The sequence below is a fragment of the Notechis scutatus genome, chromosome 1 (assembly GCF_049901735.1).
Source record: "Notechis scutatus isolate UNSWTSFEM ecotype Mainland chromosome 1, rNotScu1.2, whole genome shotgun sequence".
Lineage (NCBI taxonomy): Eukaryota > Metazoa > Chordata > Lepidosauria > Squamata > Elapidae > Notechis > Notechis scutatus.
Window position 1 is genome coordinate 271,638,743 of NC_142009.1, and position 18,713 is coordinate 271,657,455.

The 18,713-nt window shown below is 38.2% G+C and overlaps 1 protein-coding gene across 20 annotated transcripts in view; it reads left to right on the forward strand.

Moving 5' to 3' along the window:
• The window catches only part of RAD51B (RAD51 paralog B), a 348,291-nt gene that overhangs the window by 144,816 nt on the left and 184,762 nt on the right, over positions 1-18,713 (forward strand). For all 20 annotated transcript variants that reach the window (XR_015746713.1, XM_087951601.1, XM_087951610.1 and 17 more), the window contains one exon: positions 15,171-15,289. Coding sequence is in view for 19 of the 20 variants with exons in the window: in XM_087951601.1 (XP_087807727.1) it covers positions 15,171-15,289 (119 nt within the window). In the remaining variant the exon portion in view is untranslated. The remainder of the gene's footprint in view (positions 1-15,170; positions 15,290-18,713) is intronic.

Genomic DNA, 18,713 nt, shown 5'->3' on the forward strand with positions numbered 1-18,713 from the left:
TTTGTCAAAGAATGAAATAAGATTTGTTTGGCATGATCTGTTTTGACCAACCCATGTTGGCTTCTGGTTATAACCTTGCTTGCCTCCAGGTGTTTGCAGATCTATTGCTTGATTATCTTTCCAGGATATTCACAGGTATTGATGTCAGGCTGATTGGTCTGTAATTTCCTGGATCTGTTCCCCTCCCCTTACCTTTTTTTTTTGAAGATAGGAACCAATTGGCTCTTTACTAGTTCTCTGGTAGTTCCCCTATGGTCCAGGATCTTTGGAAGATGTGGTTCTAAGATCACGTTTGCCAGCTCCTTCAGAACTCTTTGGATGTAATCCATTAGGTCCTGAGGATTTGAACTCATCTAGAGTAGATGGGTGTTTTCTTACTATTTTCTTGCCTATTTAAATTTGTATTCCTAGTCTGTCTTTTACAGTTCAGTTTTTGTTAGGTTGTGTTATTTTTTTCCTTTTTACATGAAGATAGATGCAAAGAAAGAATTAAGCAGCTCTGCCTTCCTCCCATTAGTGGACCAATTGTTTCCTTCACTTTTTTCTAATTTGTTACATGTTGAAAGAAACTTTCTTTATTGTTATTTTTGACATTTGTTGCAAGTCTTAGTTTATTTTGAGCCTTAGCTTTTCTGACTTCATCTTTGCAGATTTGGGCTATCTACTGTTATTATGCCTTGGTTATGTGTCCCTCTTTCCATTTTTTATGCATCCTGTTTGTCTTTCAGTTTATAAGATAGTTCTTTGTGTAATCATTTCTTCTTTGGAGTTCTTATTTTTCTTTTTCAGTGGTATTGTGTTGGATTGGGCCTTTATAATCATACTTTTAGAGTTTTCCAACTTTTCTTGAGTTTTTCCCTTTAAAATTTTCATCCATGGAATCCTTTGCAAGCTCTGAATTTGTTAAAATCAATTCTTTTAAAGATGCTAGTTTGATTTTGTTCTATTGCTTGTTTCTGCATTATATTGAATTCAGATATATGGTCACTCGCCCCTAAAGTTCCTGTAATTTCATTTCCCTCTATCATTTATCTCTGTTAGTAATTAAGCCCAGTATAGCTGACCCTCTAGTTCCCTCCTCTACCTTTGGGATGCAAAATTGACAGCTAGGCTCATAAGGAACCTATGCAATCTCCCACTTGATACAGAGTTTGCTTCCCAGTTGATGTCAGGGCATCAGATCTAGAGTCAAAAATAAGCAAAGCTGGCTTGTTCTTTGTTCCCATCTTCTCCCTTCAACATCTAGTATATTTTCTAAACATTTAACAGCCAGTTATACAAAGAGACTTAGTTTACATTTATTAATATGTGCTATCAAACTGATTTATGTTCTAGGAAAATTAGGAATGGAAAGCTTATGGAGATGGTTGGGCTGGAGTTGTGGGCTGAATGCCCCATCCATAATCATAGAGAGATAAATCCCTTTAGAATAAACTTCTACAATTGGGCAGCTTGATGGAGATTTTTTTTCTCTCGGTTCTGAGAGCATACTTCAGGATTTGTTTCAAACTTGTCAACGTTAAAATGTATGGACTTCAACTCCTAGAATTCCCCATCCAGCATGGAGAAATGCACACACATAGCCACAGATCTTACAGTTGCCATGCCCACTGGCATAGCTGATGGTTTTCCTTGTGCTGAATTCTCTAATAGACACTAAATGGCTTCTGTGTTGGTATTAACTGGCATTCAATCTTCATTTTAGCTTTGCGTATAAGGAAATGAAACCACAGCCCCAGATCATCCTGCAAAACTTTTAAAAGATGTTTGCCAGATTTTGAGGAAACTGAAATTGCATGAGAATCATGATGATAATGCACAAGGATTTTTATGCAAGTGTCTATATATCTATATTGATCCAAAGACAAGCAAGATAGTTAGAGCCTATGGATCAAAAACATTCTCAACGAAGTATTTTGCTGATATCAGACTTTCCTCTGTAAAGGGAACAAGGCCTGAGAGATGAGTTTTGAGCCTCAAACATTGCTGCTATTCTTGTGACAGGAATGTTCTCAGAGATTTTTTTCCTGCGCTCTTTATTGATCAAAACAATGTACTTTTACACTCCTCTCTCTCCCTCACCCACACAAACCTGTACACACCAAGATAAAAGAAAAGATGCTTGCAGGGTAGATGGCAATGGTACCTTGTGCTTCCTCCATTGTTTGCATAATTTTAAAGCAATTAACCACTTCTGCCAAATTTCCTTTCAAGTGCACTGGGTAAAAATAAGAGCACAGTCTCTCATGGAGAAAAAATCAAAAAGCTTTGCCCAAGCAGACAGATTTTCCTTTTCTTGCCTGCCCCCACCCCTAGAATTTGCTCCCCAAAGTGCTATTGCTATGTTTGCATCCATGAAATCCATAGTAAAATAAAGCAAATGTCATATTTATTTCCCTTTCTAATCAGAATGCAGGATTCTTTCCAGACAGGCCTATACAGGCAGGGAAGGAGAAAGGTAGAGGAAGGCCTTATCCAGGGGTGGGATTCAAAATTTTTAACAACCGGTTCTGTGGGCATGGCTTAGTTGGTGGGCGTGGCTTGGTGATCATGCTATTGGCTGGCTGTGGCCAACTCAACATCACTCACATCGAGGCACACATCTCCTCGCCTGGCCTCTCATGACTGTGGGGATGCTGCAACAGTCGTAAGTGTGAAAAATGGTCATAAGTCACTTTTTTCAGTGCCATTGTAACTTTGAATGGTCACTCCACACAAGCAAAGTACCAGCAAAGGAAGAAAAAAATACTCCAGAGACGTTCCTGAGACAGGAAGTCTAGTCCTGCCAAGAATGTAATAAGGGTTAACGAAGAGGCAGTTTCTGTAAGCAACACCAGAATGTTTCCTTCCTGCCTTCCTTACAGGATTAGGCCATTAATTTCTTCTAACAACCGGTTCTCTGAACTGCTTAGAATGTTAACAACCGGTTCTAGCGAATAGGTGCGAACTGGTAGAATCCCACCCCTGGCCCTTATCTGTCCATTGGCCAGCACCTAATTGTGCTGGTCCAATGGCCTGGTCCAGCTTTCTTTAAATATATCTGTTACTGGTAGATTAAAAAAAAATGCTTGTAGTGCTTTCTTTAGTTTTAGTTTGATTATGAACATTTTGTGAAGGAAACCCTTATTTAAAAGTACCTCCCATCATTGGAAGAAAACACCAGTATCTATAATGTAGTGGCACAGAGGCATACACAAAACACTTGTTAGTGCAGTGATTCCCCTGGCTGTAATTAACCCCCCCCCCCCAACCCCATTCCTTTGCTTGGGGGCAGGGAGGCCAGCTTACCCACTAGAATGTGGTCTCAGTTCAACCTGAGTGTGGGAACTGCAGTTCTGACTTTTGAAACTTTAAATCCCCCTGGCTTGTTACAAACACACACAACACCCCCTACCCCCACCCCGGCAGCATTATCACCAGAGGGCTATGTCTGAAATATTTCTCTTTTGCTGAAGGGAGCTTATGATTAAAGGGAGCGGATTTCAATGAGCACGGCAAGTTCTGATCTGTCCTTTTTTTCACCTCGGCTGAGGGCAAAGACCAGCAGCTTGAAGTTGACCTCTGAAAAAAAAGCTTGCTCTGAAAAGGAAGATGTGAATGGCTGGAAATGCTCTTTCTAATGCTTGCCTCTGGAGCCAGGAAAAGGCAGCTGTTTCTGGCCTTTCTATTTTTTTCCCCTTGATAGCTGAGAGCTGGGCTTGTTGCCATATCTGTTTGTCTGTCTGAGTCTCCTTGTTTTTCTCAGAAAGCTTCAGAGTCCAGTTGCCCGTAGCGGGTTGCTGGGAACTGAGGTTGTTCCTTGTGTCGTCTTAACTCTCCATGCCAGAACGTTCATGCTTGAATAGGAAACAGCAAGATCTGTCAATATAGGCCTTTTCTTCAGAGCTTTGAGTCTGCATTCTCCACGGCCATCTGTTCCCTTTCACCCTTTTGGACAATGTTGCTATTTGAAACTTCTCTTCCTCCAGTCTCCCACCCCCCTCGCCCCATTTCTATTACAAAACCAACAACAAAAAACTTTCTGTGAAATGCTTTGCTCTCCAATGCCTTATCTATTCCTTTTTTTCCAAATGTTACAAAAATGACATTTTCTCTCTTCCTTTTTTAAGATGAATGACTGAAAAAAAATGAATATATTACAGAAGAGATGAGATCAGCCTTTACAAAAAAAAGGCCGTACTATTTGCAGTAATGGTTCTTAATTTTGCTATATACAAAGTGTCCTTGCTGTTATGTGTGGTAGGGCACTAACAGTTGTGGGTTGCTTATGCACATATATTATCACACTGTTTACGTTTTGATGGTTGATTTTCAAACTACAAAACATTCAATCTCAATAGGAATGTATTCTGGAACGGACAAATTTGGTTGTTTGGAGAAGTCAGTCTGTATTACAATTAAAGTGCATGACCAGCTAGGATTATCAGCCCCAAATCACAAAACTTGTTCCATATACTTTCAGTTTTAGCTGTCCACATGAGAAAGCAATAAGGTAATCACCACCCTGTGACCAGTTTCTGCAAAGATACTATACAGCTAGAGCTAATTATGAATCATTGTCAATGGGAACCATTGGAATCACATGCCACAATGATGGTTTGCTATTCAAATCATAACATTGAATATATCCATGTTTTGCATGAATTTGCCATCATTTCCTTTAATTTAAAATAGGAGGCAGCAGTTTCTGATGTTAATTTTCTTTTACTAAAGAACTAAAGCCCAGATTTTATATTTTATCTCATAGAAACCTCATGATTCTTGCTTTACTTCAAGTTTGACTTCTCATAGTCATTCCCATGTGCTTCTTCCTTCTCACACCATTCTTTTATCACTTTATATTTGTCACTGTATATAATTATTTTATTCAAGTTTTAGAGCTGCCCATTTCAAATCAATCATACTGTGTGGCATACAATTAAAAAGAAAAAAATTAAAATAATTAAAACTTGATACAAAAAGAAATTAAATACAAATAGCAGCCTAGAGATATTATAATAGCAGCAGTACCAATAGCAGTTAGACTTATATACTACTTCACTTATATACTACTTTACAGCCCTCTCTAGACGGATTACAGAGTCAGCATATTGCCCCCAACAATTTGGGTCCTTATTTTACCGACCTTGGAAGGATGGAAAGCTAACACAACCTTGAGCCAATGAGACTCAAACTGCCAAAATGCTGGCAGTCAGCAGAATTAGCCTGCAGTACTGCATTCTAACCACTGCACCACCATGAGACTTTAGTGGCAGCAGAAGCAGAAAATGGGGCCATTCAAATACTCAGGACTCCAGACTTGGAGGCAAAAACAGATTTTCAAGGCCTTCTGAAAGGCCATCAAGGTTGAAGGCCATCCTAATCTCAGGAGCAAAATGTTCTAGAACAGGGGTCGCCAATCTTTTTGGGCCTCAGGGACCACCAAACTCGTAATTTTAAATCACGTGGAGCAGAGACCCTGAGAAAATCCCCCCAAAAGTCTGCAGGAATATTTCCCACCCTGTTTTCCTACCGATCGATCATTCTTTATTTGGGATTGCAGGATACCGTCTCCAATTCCATTCTCAGGGGGAGAGAGAGGGAGAGAGACTTTTGGCTTCATGCAAGAGAATCAGCAGAAGTCTTCCTTTCTCTTCCCCAAACTCCACCAGAAATGAGTTTGTGTGAGACTTGTCACGCCGGCGTAGCCTCTTGGAGCAGGATGCCTTGCAGGGTCCCAAAGACTCTTTTCTGGCAGAGTTTGGGGGAGAGAAAAAAAGACTTTTGCTGCTTTTCTTGTGTGCAGCCAAAAGCAGAAGAAGAAAGAAGTGGAAAGAAGCAGCCTGGTGGCCAGACGAGGCACGTGGGGCAAGTAGGGCAAGTTCCCCCCTCTGTCCTTTCCCCCCTCCCCTTGTGCTGTTTGCAATGCAAGCGATGCAAGCCTTGTCCATGTGGGCGGCGCAGCTTTGTGTTCCCACACAGCCTGGATTAATTGCTTTGGGGATGACATTTCTCTGCGGACCACCAAAATTTTCTCACGGACCACCAGTGGTCCCCAGCCCACTGGTTGGTGACCACTGTTCTAGAGGACACTCTGGTAGAAAAGGCACACTTCCTGCAGCAACTTTCCAGGGCTCATGGGACCTGGTACATGCCCAGATTGGATGTGTAGAAATGATGGGGAGGGCAGTCCCTCAAGTAATCTGGCCCAAGCCACGAAGAGTTTTAAATGTGACAACCAGCACATTTACATCCAGAAGCATACTGGCAACCAATGTAACCTCTAAAGAAGTAGTGCTAGATGTGCTGAATCGCCTATACCATTTACAACCTATGCATTTGCACTCTGCACCAGCTGAAGCTTCCAAGTGCCCCATGTTGAGCATATTTCAGTAATCTATATGAGAGGTCAGAAGGTCATGAGTGACAGTGACCAGAGCCTCTGAGTCCAGGAATGGGCACACAATCCAAAAGTATACAAAGGCCCTCTTAGCCATGGCTACCACCTGATATTCCAGCAGGAGCCATGAGTCCAAGAGGCCTCCTAAGTCTGTCTGAGGCACTATCATCCCAATATGGAAAAAAAAACAGGTACTAGAAGGCCCAAAGTCACTCAATCTTGCTTTGTTTGAGCCAAAGCCCTTTGCACCCCATCCAGGTCCCCTACAGCCTCCAGATCCTGAGACAGCATATTAACAGTATCATTCAGGAAGCCTGCAGTAGAGATACTGACCCCAAACTGTTGTATCACCTCACCCAGTAACCTCATGTAGATGATAAATAAAAGGGGAGACAGAACCGAGCCATGTGGCAACTCACAATTCAAGAGTGTGGGCGGCATCTCTCCTTCCTATCAACACTGACTGGAACTGACTCCAGAGGAAGGACAAGCAACACACAACACCATACCACCCACCCCAATTTCTAAAGCTAATCCAGAAGGGTACCATGATCAATGGGTATGAAAGGCCACTAAGATGTCACAGAAAGAGCAAGGATGGAAGTACTTCTCCCAACATCCAAAGAAAACAGCATTGGGAGTTAGTTACCCAGAGAGTAATTGTCCTCTGTTCCTTTTGTTGGGATCTTTGGAAATTTGACCACTTGATCAACATGGCTGCTCTCATAAGAAACAGAGAAGTATAGGTCATTCATAGAATGAAAAAAAAAATCTCATACCAGTAATTCATAGTTTATTCATGGAAAATGTAAGAACATTTCCCCCTTATGGTAGCATTCTTCTTCTCTGGGCTTATAGAATGGGGACAGTGCCTGCCTTTGTGCAAGACAAGTAGTTGCAGGATGACATGTGGTTACTTGAATTGAGCAATTACCATTCTCTTCAGTTTTAGTAATGCCTATTGAAATAGATAGTCCAGTGATGGGTTACCTATCTTCTTGCCATGTGAAGCTTTATATCTAGTGAGCTATGTAAAAATTTTTTTTGTTTAATTGATTGAGCTCCAGGCCTTAAGTTTTGGGCCTTTAGATTTACGAAGCTCAGCAAGAATTGCAATTCTGAGAGTAATATAACAGCTAAGTGACATGCATATTTTTATTTTGTATCTAAGCTGATCTTACTTAAAATTCGTATATGTTTACTAAAAGATGCTTCTGCTGAATTAAAAAGGGCACAATGGCTTGTAAGACACGGACAGTACTCCATAGTAACCAGCAATTAATTAATTTATTTATTTATTTATTTATTTATTTATTTATTTATTTATTTATTTATTTAATTTTATTTATTTTATTTATTTATTTTATTTTATTTATTTTATTTATATTTATTTATTTATTTTGTCAAACAATTATTAGATAACAGGTATAAGTATAAACATGGTTATAAATACATGAAATGGATACGAATAAGAAAAAAAAGAAACAATAGGACAGGGACGGTAGGCACGTTTTGGTGTGCTTATGCACGCCCCCTACAGACTTCTTAGGAAAGGGGTGAGGTCAATAGTAGACAGTCTAATGTTGAAGATTTTGGGGTTTGCGGAAGAAACCACAGAGTCAGGTAGAGTATTCCAGACATTGACTACTCTGTTGCTGAAGTCGTATTTCCTGCAATCAAGTTTGGTGCGGTTTATCTTTAGTTTGTATCTATATAGTGCTCTTGTATTGTTTTGGTTGAAGCTGAAGTATTCATTGATAGGTAGGACATTGCAATATATAATTTTATATACTATACTTAAATCGAACCGAAGGTGGCGTAGTTTTAGGTTTTCTAGGTCTAGAATTTCAAGTCTGGTGGCATTAAGGTATTCTGCTACGAGTAGAGGAGTGGAGGATTCTTCTCATAAAATATTTCTAGACTTTCTCAATTGTGCTAATATCAGATATGTAATGCGGGTTCCAGACTGATGAGCTATATTCAAGTATTGGTCTAGCAAATGTTTTATATGCTTTAGTTAGTAGAGTGATATTACCGGGGAAAAAGCTACGCAGGATTAGGTTAACAACTCTTAATGCCTTTTTGGCTATGTAGTTACAGTGGGCTCTAGCACTTAGATCATTTGAGATGAGTACTCCAAGGTCCTTGACAAAGTTTTTGTCATCAACAAGGTCTTGACTATTCAGCTTGTATTTGATTTTTTGATTTTTTTTGCCAATATGTAAGATAGAGCATTTATTTGTTGAGATTTGAAGTTGCCATTTGTCTGACCATTCTGACAAATAGTCGAGGTCTTTTTGAAGGGTAGCAGCATTGTCAGTGGTGTTGAATAGCTTTACATCGTCAGTGAAAAGAACGCAGTTGCTCTTAATATAATCACAGAGGTCATTAATATAGAGTATGAAGAGAGTTGGTCCTAGAACACTGCCTTGGGGGATTCCACTGTTGACAGGTACAGGATTTGATAGGATGCTCCCAATTTGGACCATTTGTTGCCTGTTTGACAGGAATACAGTTATGCAGGTATCCAGAGACACCATAAGACCTTAGTTTTAGGAATAGTTTGTCATGTACCACTGAATCAAAAGCTTTACAGAAGTCTATGTAAATTGTGTCAATTGCTTTGCCTTGATCAAGCTGTGTAGTCCATATGTTTTTACAGTGCAAGAGTTGCAGGTTACAGGACAGTTTCCTTCTGAAACCAAATTGTTTATTGGAGAGTAGGTTGTTTGTCTCTAAGTGGAGGATAATGGATTGGTTAATAATTGATTCCATGACTTTACAGGTGATGCAGCATAAGGAGATTGGTCTGTAATTTTCAACTAGGCTGGGGTCTCCCTTTTTGAAGATGGGGATGACCGTGACTTGTGACCATAGTTTTGGCAAGGAGCTAGTCCTGAAAGATTTTTCAAAGATTATGCTTAGAGGTTCAGCTATGGCAGTGGATAGCTTTTTTAAGAAGTAGGCACATATTCCGTCTGGTCCAATAGATAGAGATGGTTTTAGATTGCGTAGTGCTTTTTCAACATTGTCTTCTGTAAAATCGATATGTATTAGATCATTGTAGTTGTCTGTGGTTTGACTAGGAAATATTGGGCATTATCCATTGCTGTTTACAAATACTGAGCCAAAGAATGTGTTAAAGAGGTTGGCTTTAATGGTATAATTATCAATTTAATTATCAACAATGTTTTAGACTAAATGTTTTATTTGGCTGTTCAGCCATTATAATAATTCAAAAAGAAATGTACCTATAGCAGTGTTGATATGGTGAATGCTGTATAAGAACTCATTTTTTAATTCTAACTCTGAGCAGATGTTACACTCAAATGTAATTAATCAAATGTAATTAATTAATCACTATTACTGGACTTAATTAACAAATATTCCAGAATTTTACCTGGAGCTTACTGTTTGAACTACTGCAAGTTTATTGAATATCATAGATTTCTAATAACATTAGTAACTGTTAATGATTATCCTAACATAATACAATGGCTTGCATATTTCCATACTGTAACTGGACAAGAGCATCAACTTTTTTGGCAATTTGCTATTGGAAATTAAGTGTGTCAATTTAAGGTACTTCAGTTTCAAATTACTCTCCATTGGACTAGAAATACAATCAGTTCATGACTGTAGCTATGAACCATATACAGCTTCACGGCTTTGTGATTTTTTTCTAGGTACAGTAAATGACTGCTGGAAGTTAATTGCTTGGGAATTAACCCTGGACTTTTGTATTGTTTTCACTTTCTGCATTGATTTTGAAAAGTGTCATTTACTCCCAAGACAGACTGTTCTGATCATAGTAACTGTCTTAAATTTAATACTTTCAGTTATTTCTGTTTCCAGAAAAGTTATTTCAAATGGGTAGAATAGTATATTTCTGTTATGTTTCTTGAACACAGAAACTATTGATGACATGCTGGTGACAAAGCAGTGGTGCAGAATACTTGTGTGAGAGATTTCTTCAGTGTTTGTTTTTAACATAAGCCACCCAATGGCCCTGACAGTGCATTGATGGCACTATACATTTTCTTAAATTGATCAATAAATAATACACTCTCTACTGTCAACTTGTCCTTGGAGCACAAATGAATGTATTCCACAAAATTTCCAAGATGCTTTGTTTGGTTTTTTCCCTTTTTCTGCACATTTCCAGTCTTTGTTTAATTCCCATCTTGGTTTCTAACAACAGATATGTCTTTGCTAGAATGGAAAACTTATAAGGATACTCCATCTAGGAATTTGGCTAAGCCTTCCACCTCCTTCATTAAACAGAATGGTAATTTCAAAAATATGATTAGATCCTCACAAGTATTAGCAGTTGTCGTATTAGATTTCTGTCCAGCTTTTATGACTTTATAAGTCACTCAAAGTGGTGAACATACCTAATATGCTTTCCTTCTCCTATTTTCCCCACAATAACAACATCGTTGTTCACTCCTAAGGGAATCCCAGAACTCCCAGTATCTTGGTTTCTGGGCCAGCGCCTTAGCTCTACACAAAATGCTCTCCAACAAAGGAGATTTATAAGGCTTCTGTAAGCATCAGCACATATGTTCTTTCAAGTTTATAAGAAAGACAAATATGCTTCAGGGTAGGCAGCTTTAGGCAGGTGCATCCTCAAGAAAATAGTTACAATGACCTTATCGGATACTGCTTTGTTTTCCAAAATAGACACTTTGAAATTCAGGCCTTCTGCCTGTGCCATAAATAAAGAAGCCGTGTTTAGCATTACAGCATTATCTCACATTTCCTTGTGCTCTTCCCTTTGCCTTAGGTTTTACCAGTGAGATTTTTATAGTTAATGTCATAATCAGCTGCACAATCATTTCAAGAATTTCAACTGAGAAATAATCTGTTCTTCACATCCAGTTCAAAATTCAAGAATGAACCATGTTTGGATAGTTCTAAAAGGGTGCAGACTGGATAATTTCTAAGAGCACAATAATGAATTTTCCATTTTTCCTTATAAGACAAAGTAGTTTTATAGAATACAGTAATAATAGAATCCGTGTGAGTTTTATATAAATAAAGTCAGTAGTCTGGTATAATTAATTATTACTTAAGTTTTTAGATTTATGTTAATTTCTGATATTAAGCATGTAGGAAAAGATATATTATCTCCTCTGTTAGAGAAGACCACAAGCCTTTTTCAAAATGGTGCCTGACAGGCTGACTGATGACCATTGTGTAGAATAGAAGACTGATGAGTAGGCCAGTCTGGAGCTTGAGAGAAGGGAGATCATCTACAAGGGCTTCAAATGGCAACTCCTCACGAGAAGACCTTAAAACAGTGGTCTCCCATGGGACTGAGCAACCAGGAGTCCAGGGAGACAACATCTTCACTCTCAGGAGTGCTGGAGCCTTTAATAAAGACACTCAGCCAGCCACATCATTTTGTAATCACATTAGGAGATGTTGAATGTAACCACTGTAGGGATATTAGACACCTCAAAATGGTGCGTTTTTAGAGAACTTCAGCAATGTAGCCATCATGACTGATTCTCAGAGACTGCCTGAACAAATCCCTGCAGTTTTCTTGTCAAGGTTTTTCAGAAATTGCCAAACTAAAGCCATAAGTTTTCTTGTCAAGGTTTTTCAGAAATTGCCAAACTAAAGCCATAACATGGGGCACTACATGGGGCCACCCTTGAAAAAGAACTAGAAGCTCCAGCTATTATAGAATGCAGACAATTTTGTGTTTGCATGGGTGCCAATTTGTGCTGGCTGGTTATGACCTTTAAAAACCTACATGGCATGGGGCCAGGCTACATACACAACCATCTTCATCCCATTTCATCAGCCTGTTTTACCCAATCAGTCAGGGAAGGTATGTTCCAGACCTTGACAGTTGAAGAATCTAACTGAACAGAGCCTTCTCTGCCATTGTCCACTCTCTGTGGAACATACTCCCCACCAGAGGTGAGGCAGGACTCCACTCTCCTGGCTTTCCAGAAAGGAGTGAAAACATGGCTTTGCAACCTTGCTTGGGAAGGTTGACTGAGTCTAGAGTTTGGTTATCCTCAACCATATACTTACTCCCCATTCAGCTTGGAACTGTCCAGTCTCTTAATTTGGGCCTTTCTCTGGTAAGATTTATTGTCTCCTCCTAGGAAATGTGTGCATTGCCAAAATTCTTACCCACTGATTTTCCATGTGCACATTCTATGTAAGCCACCCAGCTAGCTTCGTGCCTAAGAGAAGACTAGAACTCAGAATCTCTCGGTTGCTAACCTGGTGTCTTAACCACTTCACCAAACTGGCTCTCTTTTAGCATTTTATCAGATTTTTGGAGGGTGTTTTTGTTTTGTTTTTGCCCTTTCCTAGGGCACTGTATCTATTAGCAATATTACTAGCGAAGTTGAATATATGACAGGAAAATGGATTTACTGGAACATCCTAACCTTTTGTTCTTATTCTGATTGTGTAATGAATGTTATTAAGGCCATGAAAGAAGATCGATGGTCTGATTACAATTTACACTTGACATAGTAACATAAGCAGCATATTTGAGCTATCTCTTTCCTTTCCTTTTGCAATATTCTGCCACTGAGACATCCGTTGTGTTCTAGCATTCAGCAGTGGGGCAACATACTGATCTGTCAACTGCTACTAAGGAATTGCTCTGTTTCCTCCATAGCTCACACTGAGCTTGGCTCTGTTTCACTTGACGTGAAGGACTGAAGAAAGCTTTTAGCATTTCTTCTATAAATAGAACATAAAGATTAATTTTCCTGCTGCCTTATAAAATGGAAGTTGTTCTACTCTAAAATAATTTGCACTAAAACATATGCATAAAGAATTCTACATGTGGAGGGCTTATCTAAATACAGGTCATAAAAATAATCCATCAAGCAGTTGTCCATGCTGGTACTATTATAGCCTGGCACCACAAGGTTATACCACTCAGACATGAGGGCAAAGTAATTATTTTCTTTGTAATCATTGTGCCCTTGAACCTGGTTTTGTTTACTAAGGGTACCTGTTGACATCATTGGGTGTGTAGTGGAATGTGCCATTGAGTTAAGAGTAATAACCTACTTCCTCTATTTCTAGGCTGTAAATTAATAATTTTCTAATGATTTTGTGGTCAGTTTATGATTTCTATGTGAGAGGTGATAAACAGTGCAATAATAAGAGTTTCAGACAGTTTGTCATGACTTGAATAATAACCCCTTCATTTTCTGATGAGACAAACTTTGCCTTACATCTGTTTAGTTTGTTATGCCTATTTATTAATGGTGTGATAGAAAGTCTATAGTACTATAGTAAATTTTCAGCATTGTGAGCTTTTACTTTTTGAGCAATTTGAATGGAAGAGCAGACATGGGGGTTGCAGCACACACACGAATTGCTCAAAATACAATCCAACAAGTCTACTGTACATTGGCTTTTGTAGTTACTTAATGCAATTATTTAATTATTAAATAATTTGTTTACTGAGCAGAACTTTGTTTATTGGGCAAAATCATGCCAACTGTAAGCAATTGGTGTTGGGCTACTAATTTATAACTTGATAGGTTATCATCTGAATGCTAAAGCGGAATAGCAAATCTGTTTGGTGTAGTTATCAAAGCCAGCAAGCTGGAAACTGGGAGACTTATTAAGCCTGAACCAGTCAAGACTGACTTGAAGGCAAGAAATGAAGAAAGAAAGGAATGGAATAAATAATGTAGAATTTTTCAAGTTAAATTAATGACAAAACAATTGCCTGAAGCTTTTCTCATAATTTTAGACAATAAATTTGTCATAAATGTAATTACTAAAAAGCAGAAACTTCATGATTTCTTAGGTTCATTTCAAACCTATTCTTAGCCATAGAAATTCACAGTGACTTTATGTGAGTTACTGTCTCTTAGATTAAGCTACTCCAGAGGGCTGGGTATAAAATGAAGAGTGATCCTCATGAAAACTGTCTTGCTCTCTTGGAAGAAGTCCTGATATAAATCTAACAAAATCTATATATAAATAACTCCAGATAGGACATAAAATTTCTTCACTGCAAAGGAGTGGATTAGCCGTGATAAATGCAAGAGGAAAATATTATTTCTTTCTGGGTGCACAATATTACAATCATAGATCTTATTATATTTGAGCCAGATCTCTTTCAGACTCTCTGTTCCTTGCAATATTGCCAAAGAGTTTGAAATTTGCTCTAATATATACAGGGGTGGGATACGACAGGGTTAACTACCGGTTCGGGATTTACGAGCTTTCCTGCCAGCTCTGAGCCACAGGCCTGTTAATCGTCATTAGCACGCTGTGTGCTGAGAAGCAGCCTTTGAAACAGCCCTCATTTCTTGTTTTTTTAACTGCAGCTGTGCCTCTTTCGGCAGCTGAAGTTGAAAAATCAGGAAATAAAGATCAGATAAGAGTCCAGGTGGGTGGGTGGGCAAAAACATCAGCAGACATAGAACCAATTCTATGTCTGCTGTTCTTCAGAGCTACCCGGTTCTACAGAGGTGGACAGAACCGATAGAAACACACCCCTGAATATATATTACTGTTCTCTATTCTTTAGTAGAACACATGGCTGCAAGCTTCTTTCTGGTATGATATGAAAATTGCGATAAGTGTAACAATTTGTACATGGATATCAGTCCTTTAAAATACTGTTCTAGACAATATGAGCAGCTGTCTATAATAAACATAGGTATATTATGTATCACCTTTTTTAGTTCATCATTGTAAGTTTATTTTGTACACTTAGATTCAAACTATAAATTTAACTCTGGTTTCAAGAACATAACATTAATGTGTGTATCTTTTTTTTAAATTCTAGGATCTTCTAGAAATGGAGATTGGGATTCTGGCTATGTGACTGCAGCGTTGGGGAACACATGGAGTCATTGTGTAAACACAAGGCTGATTTTACAGTATTTGGACTCAAAGACAAGACAGGTGAGGAAACAAAAGAGGAATATTATTTCTACAGTCAAATCTCATAAACTATATGGTCAAGTTGGCCTGTTTTGCTGAAAGAAGGTACTCTAGTTTGTAATTCACATTTGAAAGTGGAAGCAGGGAGGTTCCCAAATCAAAAATTCTTGTCTATTATGTCTACTTTCTTCCCCCCTGAAGTGAAATTGTTGCTGGAACATTAACTTCATAACTTCCATAAATGACTTAGATGAGGGAATAGAAGGGAAATCAAATCTGTGGATGATACTAAGCTGGCAGGAATAGATGATAGACTCAAGATCCAGATCTTGACAGACTTGAACACTAGGCTCTATTTAACAAAATGAAATTCAGTGTAGAGAAAAGTAAAGACTTGCACTTAGGCAAGAAAAACCAAAGGACATATATAGACTGGATGAAACCAGGCTTAATAGCAGTAACTGTGAGAAAGATCTTGGAGTCTTAGTGGACAACCAATTAAATATGAGCCAACAGTGTACGGCAGCAGCCAAAAAAAAAAAAACAGTGCAATCCTAAGTTGCATTAACAGAGGGATTCAATCAAGATCAAGTGAGGTACTAATACCACTCTATAAAGCCTTAGTAAGACCACATCTAGAATACTGCATCCAGTTTTGGTCACCACACTATGAAAAAGATGTTGAGGCTCTAGAAAGAGTGCAAAAAAGAGCAACAAAGATGATTACGGGAGTGAAGGCTAAAACATATGAGGTTACAGGAATTGAGCATGGCTAGTCTAGTAAAGAGAAGGACCAGGGGAGACATGATAGCAGTCTTCCAATATTTGAGGGGCTGCCACAGAGAGGAGGGGGTCAACGTGTTTTCCAAAGCACCTGAAGGCCAGACAAGGAATAATGGGTGGAAACCAATCAAGGAGAGATTCAACCTAGAAATAAGGAGAAATTTTCTGACCATGAGAGCAATCAACCAATGGAACAGCTTGCCTTCAGAAGTTATGGGAGATTCATCATTGGAGGCTTTCAAGAAGAAATAGTGTAGCGTCTCCTGTTTGTGGGGGGTGGGGGTTGGACCAGATAATCTGCAAGGTCCCTTCCAACTATGTTAATCTGTCAGTTAAAATTTCAGAGCTAGGTATTAGGCAAAATATCTTGGGTTAAAGTAAAACATGTATGTCCTAAGTACTGAAGAGGAAAAAGAGTAGAGAAAAACTATAGCCCCCTATATTTATGCCCCATCCTGTGGTTGTGCAGTTCCTCACTTTTTACAAGTCAAGATAGAACTTCTGAATGAAGAACTTTTTCTATCGAGGGAGACCACCAATGTGATTAAATGCTGATTTCTAGGGTTCTAAGCTGGGCAGGGTGTTGACAGATGCAGAAACGACTGGGAGAAGTCACAAAATCTAAACATGCTGCATTCATGTTGCCTTTTCATTCAAATAATACAAAAATCAGAAAATTGTCGCTTATTGTCCCGTACGTTACAACCTAGCAATTTTCTGCTCTAGGTAAATATTGAGCCCTGTTAAAGCAAGCAACAAATTCCCTGGTGTACTAATGGCAGACATAACTTTCCGGTGCCCTTGGTTACAAACCAGCTGGTTTTGCTCTTGTCTGATCACTGCTGTATAAATAGCATTCCAGCATTGTGTCATAAAACTATAATTTTGAATAGTAGTAACTGGAGAATATGTTATATTAAATATTAAAAGGAAGAATGTATAATTATGCATCTGAGTCTTTTAAATTCTGAAAGACCTAATGTTAAAGAAAATGCTATACTCACTGGGGTTTCAACAGTTTACTCCATTTATGTTATTCATTTATGTGAAGCCAAAATCTGGGGTGAAATAAATGCAAACTTATTTTAGAATAAACAGATCCGAACTGATAAGACTGGCACAGAAGATAGAAGAAGTCAGTGTAATGTTTACCAAAAGGCATGATGTTTCTATCTTTCACTTTTTATAATTCACTTTTTATTAAAATAAACATATGTTTACTAGTATATTAATTATTTATTAGTATGCAGTAGAATTTACCAATTATTTTTAATGAACATGTGTTCTTGCACTGAATTATAGAGCAAAGGCTAGTTGTAATTGGCAGTTGAAGCCGAATAATAATGATGTATGTAAATAATTATATAAAAAAAATTTAAAAATTGAAATATTGTTTTAAAGATTTGCTTGGAATTGTGAAAAGCACTTAGAATGTTGCTGAAAGGTCCTTTGAATAAGACTGGGATGTATTAAAAGTCTTTAGAACCTATAAATAAGAAAATATTACTTTATAAACTTACTTTATATAGGGTATGCAGAAAATGAGTTTTAGAAAGGAAAAGAATCCTGCATTAAGTTTTGGTTATGCTGAGTACAGTCTGGATAGTAGTAACAAATTTGTGAGCATTTGCTAGAAAACATTTGGATCAGGTGTATAAAACTGAGATAATACCAGGCTACCTTATGATTCCTATTTTTTTTTTAACACTATGATTCCAGGTTGCATTCAGGAGTCTCCATTGGATTCTAAGTGTATACCCCACATGCTCTAAAGCAGGGGTCTCCAACCTTGGCAACGTTAAGACTCATGAACTTCAATTCCCAGAGTTCTGGGAATTGAAGTTCACGAGTCTTAAAGTTGCCAAGGTTGGAGACCCCTGCTCTAAAGTACCTTTATTGAACTAAACGTCAAGCATTGCATAAATGAAACAATTAGAACCAGTTTGGTCAAGTGGTTGAGGCATCAGGCTACAAACCAAGAGACTGTGAGTTCTAGTATCATCTTAACCATGAAAGCCAGCTGGGTGATCCTGGGCCACTTCACTTTCTCCCAGCCCAATTCACTTCATGGGGTTGTTGTTGTGGAGAAAATAAGAGGAGGAAAGTATGTTCAATATGTTTGCCATATTGAGTTATTTGTAGAAAATAATAAAGGCAGGATATAAATAAATAAAAACAAATACTGAGCTCAGTATTGTTGAAAAACGTTACTGATAATCCAAATCTGCTACTTTTCAAAAATGCAAGTTTCTTCCACATGGACAAGGTAATAGTGAAAAAGCAGCTGTACGTGGTTTTCAATACGTGGTATCTATTGTTCAAATTTCCAACATAGAAAATGCCATACCATGCTTAGATATTTCAGATACAATCCTATGTATTAGCATTCCATATGGATTCTAAAACAAATCTCATAATGCTCAGATAATGACTGTAGCTATTGCCAGTTGGAGATGATAGTAGTTCTCGGCCTACAGAAAAGAAAATCCCACTGAGTTTGATCAGTTTTTCTGGATTGTACATGTGTTAAAAATTATAGCAGCTTCATCTGTGACACTAGATCTGTTTGTTTAATTATTTTGTATTTTGGTCAACTCAATTGGCATATAGTTTAGTGGACTGAGCGCAACAGGCAATGACCACAAAAACCCAGTTCACCATT